The sequence below is a fragment of the Caretta caretta genome, chromosome 7, assembly GCF_965140235.1.
Source record: "Caretta caretta isolate rCarCar2 chromosome 7, rCarCar1.hap1, whole genome shotgun sequence".
Taxonomy (NCBI): Eukaryota; Metazoa; Chordata; order Testudines; family Cheloniidae; genus Caretta; species Caretta caretta.
Genome location: NC_134212.1, coordinates 49398318 through 49425892, shown reverse-complemented (window position 1 = coordinate 49425892; position 27575 = coordinate 49398318). Strand labels below are relative to the sequence as shown.

Sequence of the window (27575 nt, the reverse complement as noted above, 5' to 3'; positions counted from 1 at the left end):
AAGGTTTATTAGATGATAGGAACAAAGTCTAAAACAGAGCTTGTAGGTACATCAACCTGCATTAACACCACGCCCAGCCCCATGTCTGAGGTGTCGGTGAACACCATAAAGGGCTTGTCAAAGTCTGAGTTTATCAGAACTGGGTCACTGATCAGAGCCTCATTCAGCACACAGAGAGCCTTCTGGCACTGCTCAGTCCAGACCACCTTGTCTGGCTTACCCTTCTTGCATAGCTCAGTGATGGAGGCGGCTATAGAGCTAAAGTGTGGCACAAATCTTCGATAATACCCCGCCATCCCAATAAAGGCCTGGACCTGCTTTTTGGTTTGGGGAGTGGGCCAGTCCCTGATCGCCTCCACTTTGGTTGGTTCTGGCTTTAGGCAGCCGCTCCCCACCCAGTGGCCCAGGTAAGATACTTCAGCCATCCCCACCTTGCACTTCTCAGCTTTTATGGTCAGCCCAGCCTCCTGGAGTCGGTCGAGCACTTTTTTAACCTGGGACACATGGTCCTCCCAGGTCTGGCTAAAGACACAGATGTCATCAATGTACGCCACGGCAAAACTCTCCATTCCCCTCAGTAGCTGATCCACCAAGTGCGGGAAGGTAGCAGGTGCCCCCTTGAGGCCGAAAGGCAGGACCAGGAACTCATAGAGCCCCAGAGGGGTGATAAAGGCAGGTTTCAGCCTGGCATCTGCATCCAGCGGCACTTGCCAGTAGCCCTTTGTAAGATCCATAGTGGTAAGGTAGCGAGCTCCTCCCAGCTTGTCTAGGAGCTCGTCAGTCCTGGGCATGGGGTAGGCATCAGACACAGTGATGGCATTAAGCTTCCGATAGTCTACACAGAACCGGATCGACCCATCCTTTTTGGGGACCAACACCACAGGAGAGGCCCAAGGGCTGGAAGATGGCTGGATCACCCCCAAAGCCAGCTTGTCACTGACCTCTCTTTCCAGGTCCTGAGCAGTTTCCCCTGTGACTTGGAAGAGGGACCATCTTATAGGAGGATGTGATCCTGTCTCCACCCGGTGGACAGTCAGATTAGTGAGTCCAGGCTGGCTGGAAAGCAGCCGTCGGTACAAATGCAGCACCCCTCTGATCTCAGCTTGCTGGGCTGGTGTTAGCTGATCAGAGAGGGGAATTGTTTCCAGGGAGGAGCCAGCCCCTGTCTCAGGGACTAGATCTACTAAAGGGTCATCTCCCTGCTCCTCTCAATGCCTACACATGGCCAACACCACATTCCCCCTGTCATAATCTTGCTTTATCATATTAACATGGTACACCCAGTGTCGGCGTGTCCATTTAAACAGTTCCACCACATAATTTACCTCATTTAGTTGCTTGACAACCTTGAAAGGACCTTCCCAGGTGGATTGTAGTTTGTTTTTTCTCATGGGGATGAGAACCATCACCTGGTCCCCGGTGGTGTAGGCGCGGGCCCACGCTGTGCGGTCATACCAGACCTTCTGCTTCTTTTGGGCTCTGGCCAGATTCTCCTTGGCCAAGCCCAGGAGCTCAGCAAGTCTTTCTCGGAAGGTGAAGACATATTCCACTGCTGATTCTCCATCGGGAGTGGCCTTCCCCTCCCATTCGTCTCTCATCAGGTCCAGGGGCCCCCTTATCCTTCTTCCATATAACAGTTCAAAAGGCGAAAACCGGGTAGACTCCTTGGGCACTTCCCTGTACGCGAACAGCAGATGAGGTTAATACTTGTCCCAATCCTGCAGATGCTGGTTCATAAAGGTTTTCAGCATCATCTTTAGGGTTCCATTGAACCTCTCCACCAGCCCACTGGACTGGGGGTGATATGCTGAGGTCCAGATATGCTGGACCCCACATTTCTCCCACAAGCACCGAAGCAGGGCTGACATGAAGTTGGATCCCTAGTCTGTCAAGACTTCCTTGGGGAACCCCACTCGGCTGAAAATGGTCAGCAGCACATCTGCCACTGTGTCTGCTTCGATAGAAGACAAGGCCACTGCCTAGGGGTAACAGGTAGTGAAATCTACCGCCACCAGAATGTATTTCTTCCCCGACCTGGTCATGTTGCTGAGAGGCCCCACTATGTCCACAGCCACCTTCTGAAAAGGCTCCTCTATGATGGGCAAATGTCTCAAAGCCGCTTTCCCCTTGTCCCAGCCTTCCTCACCCTCTGACAGGGGTCACAGGATCTTCAATACTGTTGGACAGTATTAAAGACTCCAGGCCAGTAAACATTCTGTAGCAGCCTCTGCCTGGTATGCCAGATTCCCTGGTGTCCTGAGAGAGAGATGTCATGGGCCAGATACAGTAGCTTGAGGCAGTACTTCTGGGGGACCACCAGCTGTCTGTGGATTCCCCATGACTCCACTTCCCCTCGAGGAGCCCATTCTCGGTACAGGAATCCCTTCTCCCACAGGAACCTCTCCTGGCAGCCTTTTCCCATGGTCTGTGCTGCACTGAGGCCAGCCAGGTCCTTAGCTTCTTCAAGGAGGGATCTTTCTGCAACTTGGCTGGAACTCAGTGGTTGGGGAAGGGATGGGGGCCTGCTCCCTCTCGCTGGCTGGGTCTGAAGCCGCAGCCCCTCTGAGCCTTGTCCTTGGGCACTCCCTCCCCACGAGGGTAAGGTCTTGTGCCTCCGGAGTGGTACTCTCCCCGATGTCAGGGCATAGTGCCCCTCGCCGGCTCTGGCTACGGGTCACAAGTAGGGCATTCTGGGGGTTGCCTGGCCAATCCTCTAGGTCACTCCCCATCAACACTTCAGTGGGTAAATGATGGTGCACCCCCATGTCCTTGGGGCCCTCCTTGGCCCCCCATTTCAGATGTACCCTCGCCATGGGCACCTGGAATGGGGTCCCGCTCATGCCCATCAGGGTCAAGTAGGTATCAGGCACCACCCGATCTGGGGCCACCACCTCAGGCCGGGCCAGCGTCACCTTGTCCCAGTATCCATTGACCTTCCTCCCATCCACCTCCAGGGGAACAAGGCAGTCTCTCTACAGGGACAGCCCTGCGCCCACCCGTTAAACTGAGAACCTTGAGTCCAGAGCATCAAGCCCCGCAGAGGTGCTGGTCTGGGAAACTCCTCCCTCCTGAGCAGTTGGTAAGCTGCCAGTCCCTCCTGCCTGGGAAGCCTGCCCCTCCTCCGGCTGGGTCCCTACCCAGTTAACCCTGTGAGAGTTTGATTTGCTCAGTTTGTCCTTGAGCATGGGGCAATGGGTCTGTTTGTGGCCTCTCTGCCCAAAATAATAACAATTCACATTCCGTTGGTCGCCTCAAGCTGGTCGGTTGGTCCTGGTGCCGGTTGTTCCCCTGGAGAGGGGGCTCTCCACATTCCCCCTTTTGGGGATCCCAGGGTGACTCTCTCTCTGCACCTTGGTGGGCTTATTCTTCTGGGACTCCTCTGTTCCATCCCCTGACTGGTTGTCCACAAATTCGTCAGCCAGCTGCCCTGCGCTCTGCAGGTCCTCTGGCTTTTTGTCCACCAACCATATCCTCAAGTTGGATGGGCAATGTTCATACAGGTGCTCCAGTACAACCAGTTTAACCATGTCCTCCTTAGTCTGGACCCCATCTGCCCACTTGACATATCCCTCCATTCAGAGGATCAGTTCCAGATATGTGTCCTCAGGGGTTTTACGCTGACTTCAGAACTTTTTCCAGTATGCCTCGGGAGTCATCCCAAACTTGCATAACAGGGTCTTTTTGAACAGTTCATAGTCCCCTGCCTCCACCCCTTCCATTCGGCTGTACATTCCTATGGCTTTGGGGTCCAGTAAGGGGGTGAGAAACCGGAGCCTGTCTGCAGGGTCAACTCTGTGCAGCCCGCAGGTCTTCTCAAAGGCCATCAGGCATTCATCTATGTCCTCCCCTTCCTTAAACTGGGACAGGATGTGCTTATCAAAGTTCCATGTAGTCCTGGGTCTACCCAACTCACCGCAGCAGGGATCAGCTCCTCCAACTGATCCTCCTCCTCCAGCTGGGCAATCAGCTGTGCTTTGGTGGCCTTCCCTCTGCGAAGCCCCCTCTCCTTGCACAGCTCTACAAGGTCCCTCTTGAGGAGATGGTTATAGATCTCCCCGCTGTTCCCAAGGTGTTGTGGACTCGCAGGCCTGTGTGCTCTCAGCTCCCCACGGTTTCCAGGAAGAACCCCTACTGTGCCAGCCCTTCTCTATGACAGCACCTCTCTCCCAGGGTCAAGCCGCAGACTCCTCTGCCCCTGGAACTGCTCACTGCAGTCCCCAGGGGGACCCTATTACTGCAACAATCCTTCTCGCTGGTCCCACACTCCCAGGGATTACATGTAGCTCCTCCATCTCCTGAAACTGCTCCACTCTGAGCCTTCAGCACTCCTGGTTCTCGTTAATCCCCCTTCGTTTTACTGCTCCCCAGTCATTTACTTCAGGAAGCGCCATCCATGCAGTGCAGTACATCCCACCGCTGCCAGCAGTTGTCACAGAGTGTGGGGGAGTCAGGGCCCTGCACCCTCCACTTCCTGCAATTCACTGTGACTCTCAGCCAGCCAGTAAAACAGAAGGTTTATTAGACGACAGGAACACAGTCTAAAACAGAGCTTGTAGGTACAGAAAACAGGACCCTTCAGTCAGGTCCCTCTTGGGGGGTCGGGAGCCCAGATCCAGGTTCTGGGCCTCCCCCCCGTCTCCCCAGCCAGCTCCAAACTGAAACCTCTTCCTACTGCCTCACCCAGCCACACCCCCGGCCCATCCTCCAGCCTTTGTCCAGTTTCCTGGGCAGGTGGTGTCACCTGGCCCCAACCCCATCCTGGGCTCAGGTTACGAAGGTCAAGTATCATCCCTCAGTGAAGTCCCACCCTTATTTCCCATCACCATCTAGTATTGGTGCAGTACCCCAGGGAAACGGAGGCACACCCCGCGTTAGCAGAAGACAGTAAACTAGTAAAACTCCCAAGCAACATTACCAGGTTAATACTCCCTACTCCATCACACACCCCTCCCCAATCTACCCCAGCCTGTCTGACCACCACCCTCCTCCCCCTGATCTACCCCAGCCTGGATGACCTCACACACACCCTGTACACCCCTTCCCCTGATCTACCCCAGCCTGCCTGTCCTCAGACCCCCTTACCTGCTCACCACGGCCCCTTCTGTCCTCACCCCACCTGTCTCTGCCCACACACCCCTTCATCCACTTGTTCTCTTCTCCAATCCCAGCCTCCCTGGCCCTCTCCCACCTCGCAGAGGGTAACTGTGCCCTGCCCCCCCGGGAGTTGCTGAGTTGCCCCTCACTGGCTCTCGACCCTTGGCTCCAGATGCTGGTTGTGATGCCAGGGATGGTGCTGTCACATGGACAGGCCGTGCATCGGAGGGCACCCATGGACAAGCAGCAGCAGCAGTGCCTGGCTGCAGAACTATGGGGGAGCGGGCGGCCTACTGGGTCCTGGCATGTTCTGCATCTGCAGGCATGGCAAGAGGTGCCAGCGGGCAGAGCTGAGCAGTGGCAGCAGAGACCAGGTTGGCTCAGGGATGGCTGGTCAGTCTAGGCTCTGGGGTGGCCCTGGAGGTTGTGTCCTCACAGCACCATGCTCTTATCCCCATTGCATCAAGGGAAACGGAGGCCCAGCGAGACTGAGGGTCCATCTGCACTGCAACTGGGAGCCGTGACTGCAGCCTACGTAGCCATGCCTGAGCGAGCTCACATGACAACAGCAGCGAAGGCATGGCAGCACTGGCTAGCCTCCCTCACCCAGGGCCCTGGGCACACACACCAGGGGCCCCCCGCCCAGCTGCAACGGCTTCACTGCTATTGTTACTCAAGAGAGCTTTGATCTCACTAGAGCAGGGCTTGGTTGGGTGTGTCTACCCGGGCTGCAGCCAAACGTCCAGGGCACAGTGCAGGCAGACCTTCAGTCTCACAGGGCCTCAGTTTCCCTCTGAGTTCAAGGATGGGTATTAGCCTGGACTAGCCCATGGCCCTTCAGGAGGCTTCATGCAGCTCCCACAGCTTGGATGGAGGCTCCGCCAGCTACCTGTCTAGCCTCCCCTGAGCATCAGAAGCATCTGCCCTATGCTGTGGCATGGTACCCACAAGCACAGAGAGGATGCAGCCGAGCTGCTGACACTCGTCATCCTCTGGGCAGGGCAGTGGGTTGGGGAAAGCAGGGAAGCCCGTGAGTCCATGAAAAGCCGTGGGGGTGTTTGCACCATAGTGCTGTGTGGCTACGCGGTCTTGTGATGCAGTGCCAGGGCGTCTCTTTGTGGCTCCCTGCTAGGGACCCAGGGTTTGCAGTCTCCTGGCTGGACTCCCCCGGTACTGGGATTTGCTGGCTGGTGTGGATGCAAATCTGCAGGGCCAGGTTCAGTGCTCTGGAGTTTACCCACTAGCCAGCATCTTCTCTCTGAAAAGCAAAGCAGTGTGAGAAGCTGCGGCAGAGCCCATCCCGGTCCCTCCTGCCAGCCTCTCTCCTGGCCCAAGGCTGCAGGAAATGCTCAGCTGGCAGCGTCCCCGAGACTGGGAGCACCGTGTTCGCTCACCGCGGGGCCAGGAGGCTAAATTTAGCTCTTGAGGAGAGACCTTGGGCAGGGTGGCCCCGGTTCCCTTTCCTGCCCTGCAGGACGTGGGAGAGAGTGGCCCAGCCATGCCTGGAACAAGAGGGGATTTCGGCCTCATCTGTCCTGGAGCAACCCTACCTCTGCTGGCCTGAGCCAGGGGACGCCCCTCGGCTGCCATCTTGTTTTGCAGGGATGCGATGGGCCTGGCCGGGCCAACAACATTTCCTCCTTTACCAGGCTCGGTGGCCACGGACGGGCATTTCCATCCCGGGTGGAGAGAGCAGCCCAGTTTGCATCTGGTGTGCTGTGGTACACAGCGGGCAGGACATTCCACACAGCGCTGTTTTGGCACCCAGAGCAGGTCTGTGTTCCGGGGCCATTCAGGGGCCCCTGAGTCGGGGTAGGGGTCCCGGCGCTGGGGGAGCCAGAGTCCGCGGGGGGAGGACTGAGCCCCCACTTTTACAGCCCTGGTGCCTCATGGCAGTCCATAGGTGGGTGTCTGTGCCCACATGAAACCAGCCCCAGAGTGCCCCTGCCAGAGGGGTATGGCCCAGCCTTCATCGGGCTGCTGGATGCCCGTCTGCACAAGCGAGGCTACGGAGGAGAAACGCTCCCTGACAGTTCAGTTGGGTGCGTGCTGCCCCCTGTCACCCACTGGCATCGGGGCTGGTGGTGTCCTACAGATGAGCTGTTTGACTTGGGGTATGGGTCTGAGTGTGTGTAGCCCCCAGCTCCTTGGGCCGTCCCAGAGCACCACTCAGGGGTGAGAGATCCCCAACAGGCAGGACTGGCACACACATAGCTGGCCCCGCCCCGCCAGCCCCACACACAGAGGGCACACTGTGGACAGAGAGGATCACCCTGGGGGAGAGGAGGGGCAGATGCAAACTCTGATGTTCCTCACACTTCTGCTGCCAAAGGCGAAATGCCAGGGAGCCAGGCCCAGGCCAAAGATTTTAAAATGCCTCTGGTTGGAGTCCAGACTCCAGGCCTTGGGATAGAGGGACCCTGTCCTCTGGTGGCCCCTCCTGCTGGATCCCCCTCTCCAGGCAGTGGGGAACAGCACCTTCCAGAGCCCGAGCACAGCTGCCTTGGGCCCCCTGCTTTTCCCTGCCCTCCCAGGGAGGATCCCGTGAGCTCCAAAACAATGTCAACAAACCTGCCACCCACAAACAATCCATCACCCCAGGGCTGCAGCTTATTGAAAACAGATCCGACAGCCATAAACAATCCAGGCCCCGGCCCTGTCTTTGCTGTGCTTTTGTTTGCTGTCACAGGTTGGGTTTCCTTGGCCAGCTGTATTGAATAAACCCAACTCGAGTTCATCAATTATCCAGACATGCATCTGCGGGTCCCCCGGGGAGCATACCAGCCCCACGAGCCGGCCTGCCAGAGGTCAGGAAAGGCACTCGTCCGCCTGAGCCCTTGGGAAAGCAAACAGGGAAGCCAACCGTCACGGCCAAAGGAGGCTGGTGAGCTCACATCCTGTGCCCGTGTTTCCTGCAGCGGAGGTGACCGTGGCACGGCCCAGAGAGGAAACGGCTGATGACTGCCCGAATCACAAAGGGAAGCGGCCAGCTGCTCCCCTGACTGTTCCTACCCATTTTCCAGCTCGCAGTGACTCACTTGGGCATGCATGTCAGCCAAAGAGGCAAAAATCTGCCACTCCCTGCTTTGGGCGGACTATGGTCCCTGGGCTCCACATCACCCACCCGATCCTGCCTGCCCTTTGCTGGAGGAAGAAGGGATGAGTCATTGGGAAGACGATGGACATGCTGCCAGCTGCTGTGTCTCCCTGGGCTGCACTCGGATGCTGAGCAGTGTCCAGGCTGGGCTGGGAGACGCCCAAGGAGACCCAGGGGCTTCAGGAAGTGGTGTTGGCAGTTCAGTTGGGTGCGTGCTGCCCCCTGCCACCCACTGGCATCGGGGCTGATGGTGTCTTACAGATGAGCCGTTTGACTTGGGGCAGGGGTCTGAGTGTGTGTAGCCCCCAGCTCCTTGGGCTGTTAGGCACTCCGGGAGTAGGCACAAGAAATAATGATTGTTAATTACAAACCGCCTGGCACTTTTCAGCAGTGCCACTGGCTTTCCTGGTAACCACACTCTGACTCCCGAAATTTCCCCCACGATTGCAGCTACATTCGATCCTCTCCCTGCCTTTATGTCCCAAAACGGGTTGCTGGGATACGTGTGTACCCCTTTGAGTCCAAACCAGACTGGACCGTGCGCGGTCACACCCTCAGAACCTGCTTGGCACCCCCTCGGCATACCCCCGTTGTCTCCCTCAGCGTCGGGTCCACTGGAGCACCAGGTGGGGGTTCTTTTACGCCCCTCCCGTGGCAGCATTAGCTCCTGGCCCCACATGCCTAGCTTTAAGGGCAGGGAACTGGACATTGAGAGCTGTAGATTTCCTTCCCAGACTCCACAAAGGCTGAGCTCAGTGGGGAGTGCCTAGAGCAGGTTGCTGCCCCAGCACAGTGCAGCCAGAGAGCAAGGAGGGTAGAATTTGGGCCCCAGGGAGGGCTGGGTAGGCTGGTCAGAGGGGCAGGAGAGCTGCCTTGGCCTCCCGCCAAGGGGAGACCTCAACCCCTCATAGTGGTGCGGGTCTTTGGGAACCTCCGCCTGGAGGCCTCGGGGGGAGCCATTTTGAACCCTGGCACTTGGGTATGGACACGGTCTTCTGGCCATGGGGTGCAGGACCCTGGGGGAGCTGTCACTGTTGGCTCCCTCAGTCATCTCCTCCTCATCTCCTGCCCCTGTCCTGTGGGGGAGGTCACAGGAACTGGGGGGAGTCTCTGGATTCAGAACCTCTTCCTCTCCTGGCAGCAGGAAGAGCAACAGGAGCAGGTCTGAGAAGGCGGTGAGGGGCTCTCCAGGGGATTGGTGGAGAGACCAGCAGTAGCTGGAGCATCAGTGGGGATTTAGTGGGTGGTTATGAGTGGGTCAGGCTTGGCCGGCCGAGCAGGTACATCCCCGAGCTGCTCCACGCCAACCCTGACTGCCAGCCTCAGTCGGGGCACCACCAGCTGGACCTACCGCTGGCCCCAGCCACCTGTAATTGGCTCCCAGCAGGACACTGGAGGGGCTGCAGCCCCGCAGCCCTTCCCCAGGCCCCAGGGAAAACTGCCTTTTGGCTCTGTGGTTGGCGCAAATCCCATGGGCATCTGGAGAGGGGGTGCGCAGGCTGACAGCCCAGGGAGCAGGCCCTGTGTCAGGATGGCATGTTTGTGGGGGCTGAGGGACGTCCGGTGATTCTGTGCGACCTTGGAGGGGTCACCTGAAGCGGCTGGGGTGCAGCTTCCTCCAGACAGGGCTGATAGTCCTGCGCTGCCCCGCCCCGGGGTGTGTGGGGAAAGGGCCTGGCATCACAGTCCCTATGCTGGCTCTGAGGCTCTTGCCTTGGGATCAACAGGCAGCGGGTTTCTATCCCAGTCCCGGGTGGGGACACCATGCCCGGGGCTGGCCCTGCGGGATAGCATGTGGCCAGCTAAGGGGCAGCACTAACCCCAGGCTCCTGGCCAAGGCGCCCCCAGTGGAAGGTCACAGGCTGTGTGTGGGGCGCTGTGAATGCAGACGGCATTGCAGGCTAGCCCAGGAAACCAGACTCCAGCCCGAGCATGAGCAGCGCCGGCACCTGTGTGGGTCAAACAAGCCTGTTCGCGAGGTGTGCTGTGAGTTCTGAGCCCAGCCTAGTCCTCAGCCTGGCACCCCACTGCGGCGTGGGCCCAGTGATGCTGGGTCCGCAGGGGAGAGGCTAAGGAACCTGGGTGCAGTGGGGGGTCACTGGCAGGTCAGCGCCTGTCCCAGGGCAGGGAGGGAGCGAGGGGGGCTGGGCCGGGACAATAGCTTTGGTGGCAGGCGGTTCTCTGCCGGTGTGCAGAACTCTGGCCATCCCGCTTGGCTGAGTGGGCCAGGGACTGGCAGAGCCAGCGGGTCAGGCTCACAGGCCCCATGGCTTGTGTTGGCAGCAACGCACTGGGTGCGCAAGTGCCTTGCAGTGAATCCCCCTGCGATTTGTCCCATTTCTGTTTGGTTTTGTTGTCGAAAGCTTGGAAAGTTGCTGTCTGTTGAATGAACGTAATGATGCAATAATTTCAGCCAGCTCTGGTGTGTGGGTAGGTCCCTGATCGAGGTCGTGGAAAGGGAAGCAGAGAGGGAGGAAGAGCAGGTGCTCAGAGGTGAGGACAGGTCTCCACAAACCACACTAGCGAGGGGCATTTTGCACCCCTCTGACATTGGTGTGGGAAAATTTGCAAGTGCTCACAGAAAAAGGGTCACAAATACTCTTGCGTCTCCCCCATCGGCCAGGAGCCCCGGATCCCGCCCTGTGAGCCAGCACAGATCCATCCCACCCACACGTGGATTATCCCCAGGACCCCGCCATGGGTCTGCCAGCCCGCTGAGAGCCGAAAGCACTGGCTAGCCTGGAAGGCTTGGCGCGGCTTCTGTCTCTGCCTGTTGCTAACCACAGACATGATTGCAGGTGGGACATCTCCACACATTCCTCACCCAGGTCTCCAGAGCTGCCCTGCTCCCTAGGGCGAGCTGTGCCCCTCGTCTGCTGACACAGCACCGTCCTGCCTGCCTGTGCCCAGTTCACACGCATCACCCAGCTGGGACACCCAAGTTAATGAAAACCTGCCGCAGCCTTTGCCTAGGCCATTAGCACAGTGATAGGGGTGGCCCCCCATGCCTGTTACTTTCACGATGGCTTTGCTAATTTAAAGGGACAGTGCCCCTCATTTGAGCTGTCAGCCCTGGTGCCTGGGGAGAGTATCGCCAGGGCTACCCGGATGAGGTGGAACAGGCTAATTCACTCTAATTGGTTCTCGTCTAGAGCTAAGAGGTGGTTGCAGGGCGGGTGCCCCGGCCTCACGGAGTCAAATGGACACTTGAGTATTTCCTTGTAGCTTTGATTATTGTTTATGTGCAAGCTGATTGCACCAGTCTGGTCTCGGTCCAGGACCCCACTGTGCCAGGCGCTGGACAGACACAGAGCAGAGCAGTCCCTGCCCTGGGGCGGGGGGGGGGGTTAAATCACCTCTTGGAAGGTCCTTTTCTGTTTGACTCACAAACATACACAGTCTCTGTTCCTGCAAACACAAAACCACACATTTTCCCTACACACGCACACTCTGTTCCTACATACACAAACACACACACACTGTTCCTGCACACACACAAACACACTGTTCCTATGCGCGCACACACACACATTGTTCTTACACACACACACACACACACCCCCACTGTTTCTATGCGTCTCAAGCTTTGGTGTCAACCATCTACTGGGAGAAGGATGTCAGCCCGGCTTCCCCTCAGCCCTTCCCCAGGCTGCCCCAGTGTGAGAATCGCCCTTTGCAGACCCAGTGGGAGTTTTGCCCTGTGCCAGAAATGCTGCGGAAAGAGTTAATTGGTAAGCTACGCCCTGTTGCCTGTACTGTCTGAGGCCCAGGGGAGCAGTTCCCAACCTGGCCTGGGGGGCACCACCGAGGTATGGTAGCTGGGAGAGCGGAGCTAGCTGCAGAGAGCACAACAGGCTGGACTCAGCAAAGCTGCTCGTTCTTCACCTTAGTACCCAGTCCCACGGTCAGACCATCCAAGGCATTCTGGTGCCTAGCTGCCCTAGGAATCAGCTCCTTTGCAGACCTGGCCTTAGTACGTTCAGTGGCCCCAGAAGGAGCTGGGTGGCAGCATGGGTCAGGTCCTGCTGTGCCCTGTGTGGCAGAGAAGGGCCAGGGCCAGGCTGCAGAGGGGAAAAGCAGAATTCGTTTTATGGCTGCGGGACACAGACAGACCCTGTGGTTCCCTCTGGTTTTTCAGCTCGCAGACTGGGGGCCCAGGGCTCCCCATGGACTAGCCTGGACTTGGCAGTCACGGAAGGGACAGTGCACTAGGACAGGGCAGAGGGCATGCCTTCTGGGAGCCAAGGGTGGCGGTGAGCGACTGATTGAGGAGTCACTCACTTCCCCTAACCACTGTCATTTGTGAGCACACCGGAGAATTGCTTTGCTTCCTTTCCTGCGGCTGGGGGAAGAGCAAAATAGACACATCCCTGGGCTGGTTTGACTTCCCATATGCGTGAGTGTATATGTGTGCATGTCTGCACATGTGCACATCTTTGAGTGCATTTGTATTTGTGAGTGTTCACGTATGTGCATGCGTGTGCACAGTGACCCTGCTCTCAAACACTGTACCACAAGAGCAGGTTTCAGACACTCCCTAGGGCAGAAGATCTCGAAACAGAGGGTGTCTGGTCTGTTATGCCCAGCTACGGAGCTGGGCCCCACATCCCGTCTCAGGGGACGGCTAAGCTGAGAGTGTCTTTTATAGGCTGACTTTTCTAGAGTCTTGTACAGTCTGTGTTGTCTGGGCTGTGGAAGGGTGCAGGGTGCTGGGGCTGGCAGAGAGAGGGAGATGGAGGGATGGTACCAGAAAATATGTCCCAACTCCTACGACATTAGTGCACTGTGCTTTTAAGAGATCTGGAGGTGGTGCATGCATGTACACATACACACACACGCACGCACTGGGAACACACGCACACAGAGGGTGGGAACGCACATACACATGCACCCACACTAAGGCTGGGAACACACACGCGCACACACACAGAGAGTGGGAACGCTCATGCGCGTGCGCACTGAGACTGGAAACATGCTTGTGCACATGCGCACACGCACACAGAGGGTGGGAACGTGTGCACACACGCACGCACACCGAGGCTGGGAACACACAAGCACCCACATGTGGGCACACAGGCTGGGCGGGTGAGAGGCTGCCTGGAAGTGGGGTGTGGGCAGAGTGGCTCCGAGAGGCTGCAATGTGCTTTGAACCATCCTGGTCTCCAGGCCCAGGGATGTTAGTTGTGCTGAAGGCTCTGCTCTGCCTTGCCGCCCAGCCCCAGTGGGTCTCTGGATCCTCATGGGATGTCGCTGCTCAGGGCCCCCTTCCAATCCTGTGCCATGCACCTAGTCTGCACCGAATTCTGGGGAGCGGCTCTGACAGGTGGTGCCGTGCCAGGCTCTGGATATCCCAGGCCCGCCATGAAGCTGCGAGCCGTGGGGCTGTGGCGGAGGGCACTGCTTGGACAATGGGGAACGCAGACAGGGCTGGGAGCAGGGGGCGCTGCAGGAGCGTGCTGGGGCAGCCGGGCCCCGTTCGCCTGTGGGGTAGCAGCAGCTGGGGAGGATGTTGGAGCAGCAAGCGCCATGCAACATAAACAGAGCTGGCCAAGGCCACCGGCCCCCCTTCCCGCGTCTCCTACTTGGGCGATCGCTCAGCCCAGCTGGGAACCAGATGTGGGAGCCACCCACCAGCTCCCCTGCCAGATGTTTGTTTGGGAAGAGTGAGGGCAAAGGCATCTGCTCCCAGCAAGGGACGTGCTGGGATATCGCAGCGGGCAGGGTGCCAGGCCCCTGCCATAGCCCCCTGCCATGCCCCCCCCACACCCATCCCACCAGGCATGGCCTGCTGTGGCAGCTGGGCAGGCAGCTCCCTGCAGCTCCCAGGTAGTGCACGAGGGCACCAGGGTCAGTGTGGGGGCCCCTCCGGAGAGCTGGGGTCATAGCACAGGGCTCCCAAGGTGCAGCTAGGCCTGGGGGCTGGGGCTGGGGCTGGGCCTGGAACAGAGATGAACTGGGAGTCTGGTGGGGAGAGCCCCCGATACAGATTTGTTGCTCTCCTTAGGTTCTGCTACCCACCCCAACTCCCCCAGTCCCCTACCCCTCCCAACTCCCCTCAGCCCCCCTGCCCCTCCCAACTCCCCCTCCCAATGCCCCCACCCCTACCTACTGCCCCCAGCCCCACTGCCCCCTCCCAACTCCCCCCAGCTCTCCCTTCCCCATCCCAACTCCCTCCTGCCCCCACCCCTTCCAACTCCCCCAGCTCCCCGGCCCTTCCCAACTCCCCCCTTCCCCCTCCCAACTTCCCCCAGCCCCCCTGCCCCTTCCCAACTCCCCTCTGCCCCCTCCCTATTCACCACAGCTCCCCAACTCTCCCACCCAAGTCCTCCACCCCCTCCCAACTCCTCCTGCCCCCTTTGCCCCCCCCCACATTAGACAGGGCAGGGATCTATTCCCCCCACCACCACCATTACATGTCTGCCATTCCCAGGGACTCATGCCACTGACTTCCCCCTCCAGCCCCCGAAACCTTTGCCACCCCACCAGACCCTCCCCAAATTTCTCCCCCCTTCCCCCCTCCCCGGTCTGTGTCTAACATCCATTGGCACAGGCCCACCCTGGATTTCCCGAGGGGTCTGGGGTGAATGGCCTTAGGGCTGGTCCGGAGCCCGTTGCCCTCCTACATCCCCCTTGTGCCCTTTCACAGCTCAGCCTGTGTAGCTATATAGGTATAGTCAGTGCATTCATCAACCACTTAAGGATCTCCTGCCCCGCTCCCCACAGCGCCCCCTGCTGAGAGAGGCTGGGGCCGGCGTAGCTAGGAGTTGCCCCCACAACCAGTGCTCCTGTACTACTCCCCACAGCGCCCTCTGCTGGGAGAGGCTGGGACCAGAGTAGAGAAGATATCTGTCAAAAGAGTTTCCCTTTCTGGAGAGGCTTCGGAGGCATCCCTTGCACGTGGACATCCTTGGATGATCTTGAAAGGATTTGTTATTTCAGCCGTATCTGGCAGAGCTGGGATTGCAGCGACGCGGAGGAGAAATCCAAAGGGCGCAGCTGGTCGTAGGCCTGCGACTGTGCTCCTGGATTCAGTGTTTGCAGGGAAGAGGGGACCTGGCTGGGAGGCAGGGGATCGAATCAAAACTCTTGGGATGCCTTTCCCACTTGTGTGAGGCCAGTGCAGGGACCTGGGGGATTTCAGTGAGTGACGCAAAGAGCTGGCTGGGATGGGAGCCGAGCGGGTGCCTGGCAGTGCCGTACGCCATCCCAGAACAGTCCCAGGAGCTGGGTTACTAAGACCTTGCAGAAGATGCACTCTGGTCAGTGCATAAAGGGAACCGAGGTCCAGACCCTGTGCGAGCCCCATGCTATTTTGGGATATGGGCGGAGCCGGGTTTGTGGTGGGGCGTCAGGGCTGGGACTTGGCAGAACCAAGCAGTGACAGAGCAGAACGAAGCACAAGTGTCCCTGTGACACAGGTTGGGTGTCCAACACTGACTCTGCCCTTCATGCCATGGGCACTGCCAGGGTATGGCTGTGTGGGACCTTGCATGCCCAAATCCTGGCTGGGACTGGAGGGGCACTGCCAGAAGGAATTAGAGTAGCCAGGAGCTCCCCCACAGCCAGGGCTCCTGCCCCCTCCCCATAGCACCCCCTGCTGGGCGAGGCTGGGGCTGGAGGGAGGGAGCTCACTCCATTCGCATCTTGGTTAGTGTTGATGAGGCACTGCTGGGAGGAATCCCCCATCTCCTGTGGAGTGTCAGGTGCCCTTGGTGAGTGGAAGCATACGCCTTGTACTGATGAGCCAGCTGCAGTCTGCTCATGCTGCCCGGCTCCTGATGGGCATCCTGGGACATGTTCTGAGAGGTGGCATCACTCTGTGCCCCCAGCCAACGATCCAGGTGGCATCATTTCAGTGCCTGTCTAAGCACACCTCGCATGCAGGTCTTTCCTAGCCCGGTGCTGTTGCTTTTGGCCCATGGATGTAATCTGGCCTGGGACTCTGCCATTCCCAGCTGCTCCCTCCTGGGTGTGCCATGGCAGGAAGGGTGGGCTGGCTGGCTGGAAGGGAAAGAAGATAGGAAAGTCTGAGGGATGGACAAGAGGATGAACGGGCCTGTGGACAGACAGCTAGCTGACCGACTGACTGGATGGATGGACGGAGGGATGGATGGAGGGACAGACGGATGGAGGGAGGGATGGACAGATGGACAGAAGGAGGGATGGACAGAGGGACAGATAATGTAACCAGACTGAGTCCTGCTGTAGCGCCAGTGACACTGTGTGCTTACAAAAACCTGGCTCTTGCCCAAAGCATCTGTAGCACTCCTGACTTCCATCTGTCTGCCTCATTTAGCACGTGAATATTCATGACCCTCATTATACTCTCAGTCGTTTCTCCCACACTCAGGCTAAAAATAATTTCCCAAGGGGGAATATTTCCTTCCTAGAATATACAGCGCCTGCGCCCCTGGTTCACCGGTTCACAACATTGCATGCGGGGCCCATTAGACGCCAAGAGAAGCTCCCAGAATGAGAGACCACCTACCCCATGGGGACATTACAGACCTACCCAGGTCGGCTCTTTGTCCTTTCAACCACTCACTCTCTTCTCATCCTTCTGGGCTTTCCTTCGCCTGGACCGGTTCCAGGTCCCCCCCGCAGAGCTCAGTGCCAGGTGGATCAAGAGAGTTCGTCAGTTTCAAGAGCCTGTGATTTCAGTGTGTTGGTGCTGATCAGCGATAAAAGGGCGTGAGGGTCATTGCTGGGTCCCTCGGGGAAACCATCTCCAGAGAGAGAGGGAAAGAAAGAAAAAGAAAGAACAAATGAACTAGCAAGCAGCATTCAGCCTAAATGGCCAAGGGTTGGAGCCATCTCTGGTGTCACTCCATTGAGGACAGGAGATCTCAGGTGTGGCCTGGCTTTGGGAAGAGCTCTCTGCCTATGAGGCACCTGAGTAAGGGCCAGATTTCCTCACACACTCCACACCTAGTAGCTCCTGCCAAGGCACCTCAGGGCAGGTTCTCAGGGTGCACCCAGCATGCTGAGCTCTCGGTCAGATCTGGTCAGATCTGGTCCCTCTGTGCAGTTTGGACCCAGTACCTCCTTCCGGGTCACTGCATTCCTGGCATTCGTCCTAGAAGGCCCTGCTCAGGTGGGGGGGAAGTACAGAGGTGTGCACCTGGGAAGCTTCTGAACTATGAGGAGGAAGTGAGAATGGCAGGATGGATGGGGTTTGCCAGCTCAGGCATTGGAGCAATTCTTGGCATGCAGCTTGTGGGACGACTGTGGGGGGCTCTTCCCAGGGACCCTCCATCCTGAGTGCAGTCAGCCAGCACCCAGGGAGGGGGTCTCCCAGGCACTGATCGGCTGGGAAGGTAGCATCACTGCTGCATTTAGAATTGCCCATCCCCAGCAGCCAGCCGGGTAGGACTGGCACTCGTGCATGGTGCTCAGCCCCTGGAGCGAGGAGTCCAGCTTAGTCCTGGCCAGCACCCATTGGCATGGAGCCATGGTTGCTGGCCCAGCAGGCCTGGGGGGTTGATCTGCTGGCTGACGTATGAGTACACCTTGGCAAGATGCCTGGGGTATGGCCCACTAAGCGTTGTGTGGGTGGCATTGCTGGGGGATGGAGCTCTAGGAGGAGTGCCGTGACGGTCAGGAGGCAGAGGAGTGCAAATCCCCTGTTAATATCTGTGCTGGCTCAATACGGGGAAGGGCAGCGCGTGGTGGCCATGTGGGAGCTGGTGCCAGCAGGGCTTGGGGGTGACACGTGGCTCCAGGGTGCAGGCGTCATTAAAGAGCCCATCAAGCCACACCCCATAGGGGGTTTAATGCCTCTGTGGGGAAGGAGGGGGCGGGGGGCTCGGTGCTGCTCGTCCAGGGTAAGCGGAGGTGGCTGCCTTGGTGTGAGGGTTTGCAGCCCTGGTGCCCACATGGAGCAGGCAGGTGGGTGCTCTGGTGTCTGGGCAGTGGGTGTAACCCTGGTGCCAGGCTCTGGGGCTTGTTTCCCTTGCAGGGTAGTTGGGGCAGCTCCTGGCAGAATGCAGAGTCCTGCTGCAGCCAATGGTGCACCTGGGCCTGCCTGGCACGGGAGCCCAGCTGGAGGGGGCCTTGGGTCTGGTCTGACCTGGAAAGTGGGCACAGATCTGCCCTTTGGGGGAATCCTGCACCAGTAGACTGGGCAGGAGCTAGCTGATTCCCTTGCATCCAGCGAGGCAGGTGTTGGGCAACCCTCCCACCCCCCACAGCACGAGCAGCTTGGCTATTAACATGGCAAAAATAGCTGTGTCCTTTGCAGTGCTAGGGCATGGGGGAGGGAGGTGTTCAGCGGCAAACCAGGGGCTCCCAACAGTCCCCACTCCTGCACTCCCTGGGGGACACCTGCTGCAGACAGTGTCCTGAGCTGTGGTTCTTCAATGAGTTTTTGCTGTGCCATCCAGCCCTGCCCCCTTGTGCCACCCAGCCCTATGCCACCCAGCCCTGCCCCTTCGTGCCACCCAGGCCTATGCCACCCAGCCCTGCCTCACTGTGTCACCCAGGCTCTGCCATCACTGGTGGATGGATGGATGGGTGGGTGTGTATGTACAGGGAGGGAGGGATGGATGGATGCATGCATGAGAGGTGGGTGGATGGATGATAATATTCTACATTTCCACGGGGCTGACCACAGTACTTGACTGCTTTGCTTTCTGGCATGAGGGGCCGGAGCCTTATTCTGAGCCCAGGGCCTCACTGTGCCGGGCGCTACACGTACACATGGCGAGAGAGTCCCTACCCCCATGGGCTGCCAGTCTTAAATACTCACAGGCTGGGAGGCGGCACAGAGGGGGAAGGCAATTGCTGACGGTGCCAGGCACAGTTGGGCATAGACCCTGATTCTCGGTCCGCTCTGCCTTACGACCCAGCTCCCCAGGGGGCACAGAATCCGCTTTCCCTGCATCCCCCCTTCACTGACTGGCAGCTGTGGGCACAAATGCCCGTTGCATGCCCACTTCCTGGCACAGCTCAGCCAGCCTGTCGTGATGGGATCTCCAGTATGACTGGACTCCCAAAGTGATGACGCGACCTGGGCTGGATGGACCTTTGGTCTGACCCAGTATGGTCATTCTTATGACCTGGGTGTCTATAAGCATGACCGAAAGGGCTGTGATCTCTTGATGTGAAAGGCGCCATCAGCGTGTCCAGTGTTAGCCTTCAGGAGAGCGAACAGAGGTGGGGGAAGGGGGGATGGAGGTGCAAAGAGGGATGGGACAGGGAAGGGGTGGGGGTGTCCAGATCTGTCCTCTAGGATGGTGGCCAGCCTGAGTTTAAGGATGGTCGGACTGAGGAGCGTGTTAAACACAGGCCACATGATGCCATGGCCTAGGTCATTGTAATCCCCTGCCAACCCCATCCCTGCCCAGCCCATGGGTACCTGGGCCTGGGTCATTGTAATCCCCTGCCAGCCCCGTCCCTGCCAGACGCAGGGGTACCCAGGCCTGGGTCATTGTTATCCCCTGCCAGCCCTGTCCCAATGATATCTGGGCTTGGGTCATTGTAACCCACTGCCAGCCCTCTCCTTGCCTGACCTAGGGGTGCCCGGGCCTGAGTAGAAGGGCTGCTTCATGCCCCTGGGTTGATTGGTGGAAGATCAGTCCAGGCGTGAGGAGGGAATGCTGGAGGGTCCTGGCGTGTGGGTCAGGTGCTCACAGCCTGGCAGGGCCCTGGCCTGTGGGTCAGGCGCTCAGAGGCATGTAGATATTAATATTGTCCATAGTATAGAAATCTTGGCATTTAGCCATGAAAGCAATATGGTAGTGTGCCTCAGTCTTCCTTTTTATACAGCACATTATGTTTGGAATGTCTTTTCCCCTGTGAAAAGTTCCAGTATTGTTTACAGGCACTAACTGTGCAACATCCATATAACAAGGCCTTTTAACATAAAGTGTGTTCTCATGTAATCCTTTTAACATGTTCAAGGGTTTTTCCAAAAGATTAGGCACATTGTACATTTTTACAATTCTTGGTAACAGCAACACATTCGTTACAAAAATCACCATTCGCAATAACAACAAATTCATTGCAAGTGTCCATCTACAATTATGTTTGTCATGCCACACCTTTGGCTCAATACCATTGGTGTTTTGGCATTTTTGGGTTAGCCTTTGGCTTTCCTTTGCAAAATTAAGGTCTCTTTTTCCTCCATGTCCTGAAGGATTAAACCCTGATTTTTCTTGCTGAACAGAATTCACTGGCTGATTGGGTGTGCTCTCTGTGCTACCAGCTATTAGCAAGTCTTTCCTCCAGTCAGTCAAGTAATTTGCAACAACACAAACACTAGCTTTTAAATTCTCAGCCATTACCAATTTTAAGGCTGGACTCTGTCTGAAAGAGATACCATCCATTTTTACCAGCAAGTTAGACTCAAAGTTTTGTGGTCCTACCATTACCAACCTCTGCTTCCACAACATGGAATCAGATGTTAAGTCCACTGAGAGACTACAAGTCATATCCAAAGTGTCTAGAGATGAGAGTATACCTGCCCTCCCCTGCATCCTCCAGAGATGAACTGCACAGCTGTCCTGCTCTGCAGACTCAGCTACCCAGTCTTCCCTCTGAACCCGAGACACAGACTGTTCACTTATAGAATCAGCATGGAGACATTCCTCTCTCAGCAACCTTGACTCCCCAACAAGCTGGCCACTTGGTTATAGGGCTGTTTAAATTCCTTAACAGTTTTACTCCATCTGAGACCTTCTTAAAGCTATCCACACTGGATCTTTCAAAAGGAAAGTCAGTGGATCCATTCACAACAGAAAATGTCTGGCTGTTAGGAACTGAAACTTCCACACTCTTCAGCTACAGCAAACTGCTTGCACACATTACCATGAGGTTTCCTTTCCATAGGAGCTTCTCTAAGCAGCAGTTCACCCCTCACAGAAATTCTGCCCTTACCCTCTTCACCTAGGGCTTGCTCTAAAGCCGTGGTTCCCAAACTGGGGTCCGTGAACCCCTGGGGGTTCATGAAATGTCACGGGGTTCTCGGGAAAAAAATTCACTAATGGCTGTCCCTAGGAACCCCTGGACTTCCAAAAGCTAAGCAGATCAAAGCAAGCATATCTATCACACAGAGGAGATTTAAAGTTCAAGACTCCTTATAAGAAATGGAAAGGGAGGTGGATATCTTTTGCTGTTTTTAAAATTAAATGGGCAGATAGTATTGTTTTTAAAATTATTATGAAGAATAAGTTTAAGCTTTGTTGTAACGTGTGTTGTGTGCCTGGCCTGCTCAAGACCTGAATGCTTGTGTCGGAGGAACTCTTTGAGTTGGCTTCTTAAATACCTTCATGCTGTTTCACATCTGATGCTCCTTGATGAAACATAGGAGCCTTGTCTTATAACTGGCTTATTCAAAGTGATACAAGCTACAAAAGTGAGATCTTGGAAGAGTGTTGCTGTTTTCATAATGTAATAAAAATACGGTAATGATAAATCATAATTAATAATAAATAGTGTGTAATAAGCATGTCATAAAAACAAATTTTATATTTCCAAGATCACTGCTTTTATAATTTATACTCAGGTAAAGGAGAAAATCCCTGGAAATATTCATTTTTAGGAGGGGGTTTGCAAGCCTTGACATTTTAGTGAAAGGGGTTCGCAGGTTGTTAAAGTTTGGGAACCACTGCTCTAAAGGAACACGTTCCTGAGCAACAACAGACTCTTTCTGGATCTTACACCCAGGATCACCTCTGGCTCATCAGACGGATTTCTACACAATTCCCTTTCAGGCAAACTGCTAGATTTCATAGTTAAAGGTCAGAAGCATTCTCCTTCCCTTTGCCACACACAAGCTCAGGAATTTTTTCCTTCTTGTTACAAGTTTTCAAACTGTCAGTGTGTAACACAATTAAATCACCTTTATGCTCTCCTTGTGCCCTGGCTAGGATATCACCCTGATTAGACAAGTTGCTACAACCTTTTTCAGCCACACATTAAGCAACAGGCAAAATACAAGCACCAGAATTGTCTGGTCTCTGGGATTTTGCTAAAACACTACTGGCTTGTCTACACTTACATTTTATAGCGCTCTAACTTGCTGGCTCGGGTGTGAAAAATCACCCGCATGAGCGCAGCAAGTCTGAGCACTTTAAAGCGCTAATATAGACAGGCTCCGAGCGCTGGGAGCCAATTCCCTCGTGGATATGGATTACCAGGAGCGCAGGAGCATTCCCGCAGCAGCGCTTTTAAGTTTCCAGTGTATACATACCCTAACTGGATGCAACCTAGTTACAGTGCCATTCTCCCTAGCAGACACAAACTTAGGACCATTCCCTTCCTGGGCTTTAGTTGAATTCAGAACCAACTCTGAGACAACTGCAGTATTCTCAACCATCACAGGTTGAAAGGCACCTTCTGTCGGCTTCACAGACAAAGAACTGGAGACACATTCTCCTTCACCAGACACACAGCTTGGGATCTTATTTTCCTTGTCCCAGCACACAGGGCTGTTCACAGACAACTGCTTGGAGATCGGGGTAGCTCCCTCCATAGACAAGTCATTACCCCCAACAGACACAGGCACGTTTCCTTCACTGTCAATTCTCCACACAGGTACCAGGTAAGGTATAGGGACACTCGTCTTCATTAGATCAAGCACAGAAAGATCTCCTTGATCAGGAAAATGTTTCTTGGGAACCCCTCGCCCGGCACATTGCCACTCCCAACACATAAACTGCTGCTCTTCTCACTACCCTCAGCTACTTCTAACAAATCAGTTACCTTTTTCAGGTTCACTTTTACAAGCTGTACTTGCCAATAATTCATCACCCATCAAAAATCTACCCTTTCCTTCCTCAGTTAGGGCTTTAACCTGACCATCCACTTTAATCTGCTCCTGAGAAACATTTTCCTGATCAAGGAGATCTTTCTGTGCTTGATAATTCCAGATTCACTTCTGAGACATTAGACAGACATTCAGAAACTTCATTCACACACAAACTGCTCTTTTCCTCAGACAAACATTTGGCAAAACCCTCCCTGGGCAAATCATTGCCCATAATAGACACAGGTTTAACATCATTCCTTTCCTGTGACCGGCTACCTGGACTGAACAAAGCTTTAACATCTTCCCCAATCAAAAGATCCTTAGGCAATAACTTCCTTACCTCAGCTATAACTTATTGGTTAGTCTCTAAGGTGCCACAAGTACTCCTTTTCTTCATGCTTAGTACCATTCAATTCAAGGTGGATTCTGGCTAAAGGCACTCTTACAGTAAACTCATTCACACTTTGATTTGGTAAGTAATCTTCCTCTTTGACAAGATCTGCTTTAACAAGGGTGATGTTAGAAGCCCTAATTTGCCCTAAACAGCTTTTTCCATTGACTTTTACACTCTCTATGAATTTTTCATTTCCACCGCCATACATAGCACAGGCACAATTTATGGGGTCTCTACTGAACTTACAGTAACAGCCTTTACATAAAAGGTGTCAGGGTTACACCCAGACAACTGCTCAGAGTTATACAACATACCAACATTGTTAGAAACTGGACAGATTCTGTCCCCAACTTTGCTATTGAGAGAAGCTGGCTTTCCATGATGATACAGTTCCTGTTGTTCCTTTATTCTCTTTAGTTGGAGCTTAAGTCTTTCCACTTTTGCCTTAGCTTCTAGTTCCTGCTATTGAATTTCTGCCAGTCTTTGTTCATGCTCAAGTTGCCGTTTACTTGCTGCCTTTTGCATTCTAATTGCCTCTGCAGCTTCTGTAGCATCAGGTAAGGGCTGTGCTCCTGCCTCCTGATCACTGGCCATTAACAGATCTCTCAGTCCTTGATTTGTAGCTTTCTTTTTAAAGCTTATCCCCTTTTCTGAACACAAATCTTCCAGGGCTTTTTTGTCAAGACCCTCATATGCTCTGTGCTCACGCATTGCAACTGCTCTTTAACCAACCAAACTCTCAATACCAAAATTCAAATGTGGATAGCGTGGGGTTCTGACCCAAAGCTTAATGGACCTGGTTCTCTGGATCCTAGCATGACTATGCCACTGTAACAGTGCTGGTTCTGGTGGGACCCAACTGAGAGTGTCAATTCAGGACAAATTGCTTAAAGCGGGGCAATAACAGCCCAAGGCTGGGGTTTTTCCACCTCTAAGGCAAACCAAACGAGCCAGAAAGAGAGGGCTTTGGTTTTACCCGACTGGTTAACCACAAGTCACACAAGCAATTTCCTTAGACACTCCAGTTTCCCAGTATCACCACCAGTGCCACTCGTTATGGGGGCAAATGGTTATGAAAACCAATACCCCAGTAAAAGAAAAAAGGTTCTCTCGATCCCAAAGGACCAAGCCCCAGACCCAGGTCAATATACAAATCAGATCTTACCCACAAATCATGCTGTTGCCAATCCTTTAGAATCTAAACGCTAAAGGTTTATTCATAAAAGGAAAAAGATATTGATGAGAGCAAGAATTGGTTAAGTGGAATCAATTACATGCAGTAACGGCAAAGTTCTTGGTTCAGGCTTGTAGTACTGATGGAATAAACTGCAGGTTCAAATCAAGTCTCTGGATTACATCCACAGCTGGGATGGGTCATTCAGTCCTTGGTTTAGAGCTTCAGTTTTTAGCAAAGTCCCTCCAGAGGCAAGAAGCAGGATTGAAGACAAGATAGAGATGAGGCAGCTGCCTTTTATAGTCTCTTCCAGGTGTAAAAACACCTCTTTGTTCTTACTGTGGAAAATTACCACAAAATGCAGTTTGGAGTCTCATGGGCAAGTCACATGTCCATTCATGATTTAGTTCTTTACAGGTGGCAGCTATTGCCTACATGCTATCTTGAACGTCCCCAGGAAGACTTCTTATGTGGATTGGAGTCTACCAAGGTCTATTGTCAGTTAAGTGTTTCTTGGTTGGGCACTTAACTTGCAAATTCCTTTCTCAAGAAGCTGTCCAAATGCTTTGGCTTGGCTACACTTGCAAGTTAGAGCACATTAAAGCAGCCCCGGGAGCCCTAGCTCCTGTGGTGTCCACACTTGCAAGGCAGGTAGAGCACCTGGACTCTGCAGCTGGAGCACTCCTGGTAATCCACCTCCACGAGAAGCATAAAGCTTGCTGCACCCCGGCTGAAATGCCCGGGTGTCAGTGTGGAGGACGTGTTGCATTACTGCACTGTGATTGGCCTCTGGAAATGTCCCATAATCCCCTGAAGTCAAGTGGCCACTCTTCTCATTGTTTTGAAATCGGCTGTAGGAATGCAGATATCCCCTTTCAAAGCTCCGTTTCTGACAGCCAGAATGCTTATCTGCCCCAGGACAAAGCAAACCATTAGTATGGAATGCTGCTGTTGTGAGTGTGTGTGAGAGAGGGGGAGGAGACGGGAGGGGGGTCTGCTGCTGTCTGAATTTACCAGGCAGCATGCTGACATGCTCTCAGCCCCCCAAAACACACTGTCTCTCCCCCCACATACACACAACACACTCCCTGTCACACTCCACCAGCCCACATTTGAAAAGCACCCATTACAGCCACTTGGACACTGGGATAGCTACCACAATGCACTGCTCTTTGTGGCGTTGCAAGAGCTGCTAATTTGGCCACACCAGTGTGCTTGCAGCTGACAGTGTAAACACATGGCAGCATTTTCCCTGCTGCAGTCTCCGAAGGCTGGTTTAACTCCCAGCGCTCTTCACCCAAGTGTAGCCAAGCAAGGCTACTTCAGAATTATAACACATTGAGATACAAGTACATAGCCAATATTCATAACTTCAGGTACAAAAATGATGCATGCATACAGATAGCATAATCATAATCAGCAAACCATAATCTTTCCATAGATACCTTACACGACAACCTTTGTACAATATTTGCTGCAAATATATTACCGTGGTTGCAACAATGATTTATATTGTCCCAGGTTATGTCAGTAATGTCACAGGCTGGCAGAGCCCTGGCATGTGAGTTGGGTGCTCAGAGCCTGGCAGGGGAGACCCTGGCACATGTGCCACAGTCCTATTGCACCCCAAAGCTGTGGGGGTTTGAACCTTGCAGCTGCTGAGGCTGTGGTGGACATCGTGGCCCTGTGTTGCAGGCTGGCTGATTCCAAGCTGTGGGGTCATTGCTCTCTTGGGTCCTGCTGCACGCAGAGCCCTGCCAGGAGGAGCCTGACCCCCCTGTCTGTGTTTGCCCGCAGAGCTGAAGGCCACTGGCACCGCTCACTTCTTCAACTTCCTGCTCAACTCCACGGACTACCGCATCCTGCTGAAGGACGAGGACCATGACCGCATGTACGTGGGCAGCAAGGACTACATCCTCTCGCTGGACCTGCACGACATCAACCGGGAGCCCCTCATTGTAAGAGCCCGTCTGACCTGCCTCCGCCTGGGGGGCCCGCTAGGGATGCAGGGCTGGAGAAGTGGGGCAGGAGGGGGAAGAATGCTAGGCCCCTGGGCTGGAGTGAAATGAGTTGGTAGCCACCATCCATCCCCTGCTTTGCCTGGCTCCACCTTGTATTGAGTCATTGCCGGGGGGAGACCAGGGCCCCAGGACGTGAGACCCTTGCTGGGGATTGTCCAGTTCTAGTTTGCACTTCCCCCAGGACCTTGGCAGGCTGGGAAGCTGAGAGCCAGTCAGGGCCCTTTGCTGACCGATTTAGGAAGCTCCAGCTGTTTAATTGATCCCAGAGAAGGTTGATCCTGGGTGATGGGAGCCCGAGCGGGGAGGACAGATCCGGTAGCAGAGGGTCTTGGGCCTAGCAGACAAAGGCAGAACCCGCCCAATGGCTGGGAGTTGAAGCCAGAGAAACACATGCTAGGAATAGGTACAAATTTCTCTAGGTTGGGGTTCAAAGCTGGCCCATGCCAGTGGTGACCGTCTCAATCCTACGGCCCTTCCTGGCTCTTTGGGGACAGGGAAATGGGCTCCTGTCTCAGTCTGGGTCTCCCTAAAGCCCCCTGACCCAGTGCTTTCTGGTGTCTCAGCAGAGAAGCTGAGGGTTAAATGGAGACTTGCCCCATGGGCTGGCTCTGCAGGAGCTCTCTGAAGATTCCCTGTTGGCGCTAGCGAGAGTGGAAGCACTGGAGCAGACGGGGCTCCGGTGCCTGTGTTTCTGCACTGGCTAATCCTTCTCTGAGAGCAGATGAGCCACCCAGTAAAAACATCAGCCTCCATAGGCAGCCTGAGTACTCCAGTGCGGCGGTGGGACATGGGCAGGAAAACCTCCAAACTGAGGAGGCCCCCATGGGGATGCTCTCACTGGCTGCCAGCCAGACGCCTCTGACCAGCACCAGCGTCACCCCCAGCACGCCCACGCACAGCCATTAGGGTTGCCAACTTTCTAATTGCACAAAACCGAACACCCTTGCCCCTGCCCCTGCCCCTTCCCCAAGGCCTTCTCTGAGGCCCTGCCCCCACTCATTCCAGCCCCCTTCTTCCCCCCCATCGCTCGCTCTCCTCCATCCTCA

The 27575-nt window shown here is 55.2% G+C and overlaps 1 protein-coding gene across 2 annotated transcripts in view; it reads left to right on the top strand.

Moving 5' to 3' along the window:
- SEMA3F (semaphorin 3F) overlaps positions 1-27575 on the top strand; it is a 110376-nt gene that overhangs the window by 43715 nt on the left and 39086 nt on the right. For both annotated transcript variants that reach the window (XM_048857823.2, XM_048857824.2), the window contains exon 3: positions 26306-26466. In XM_048857823.2, the coding sequence (XP_048713780.2) occupies positions 26306-26466 (161 nt within the window). The remainder of the gene's footprint in view (positions 1-26305; positions 26467-27575) is intronic.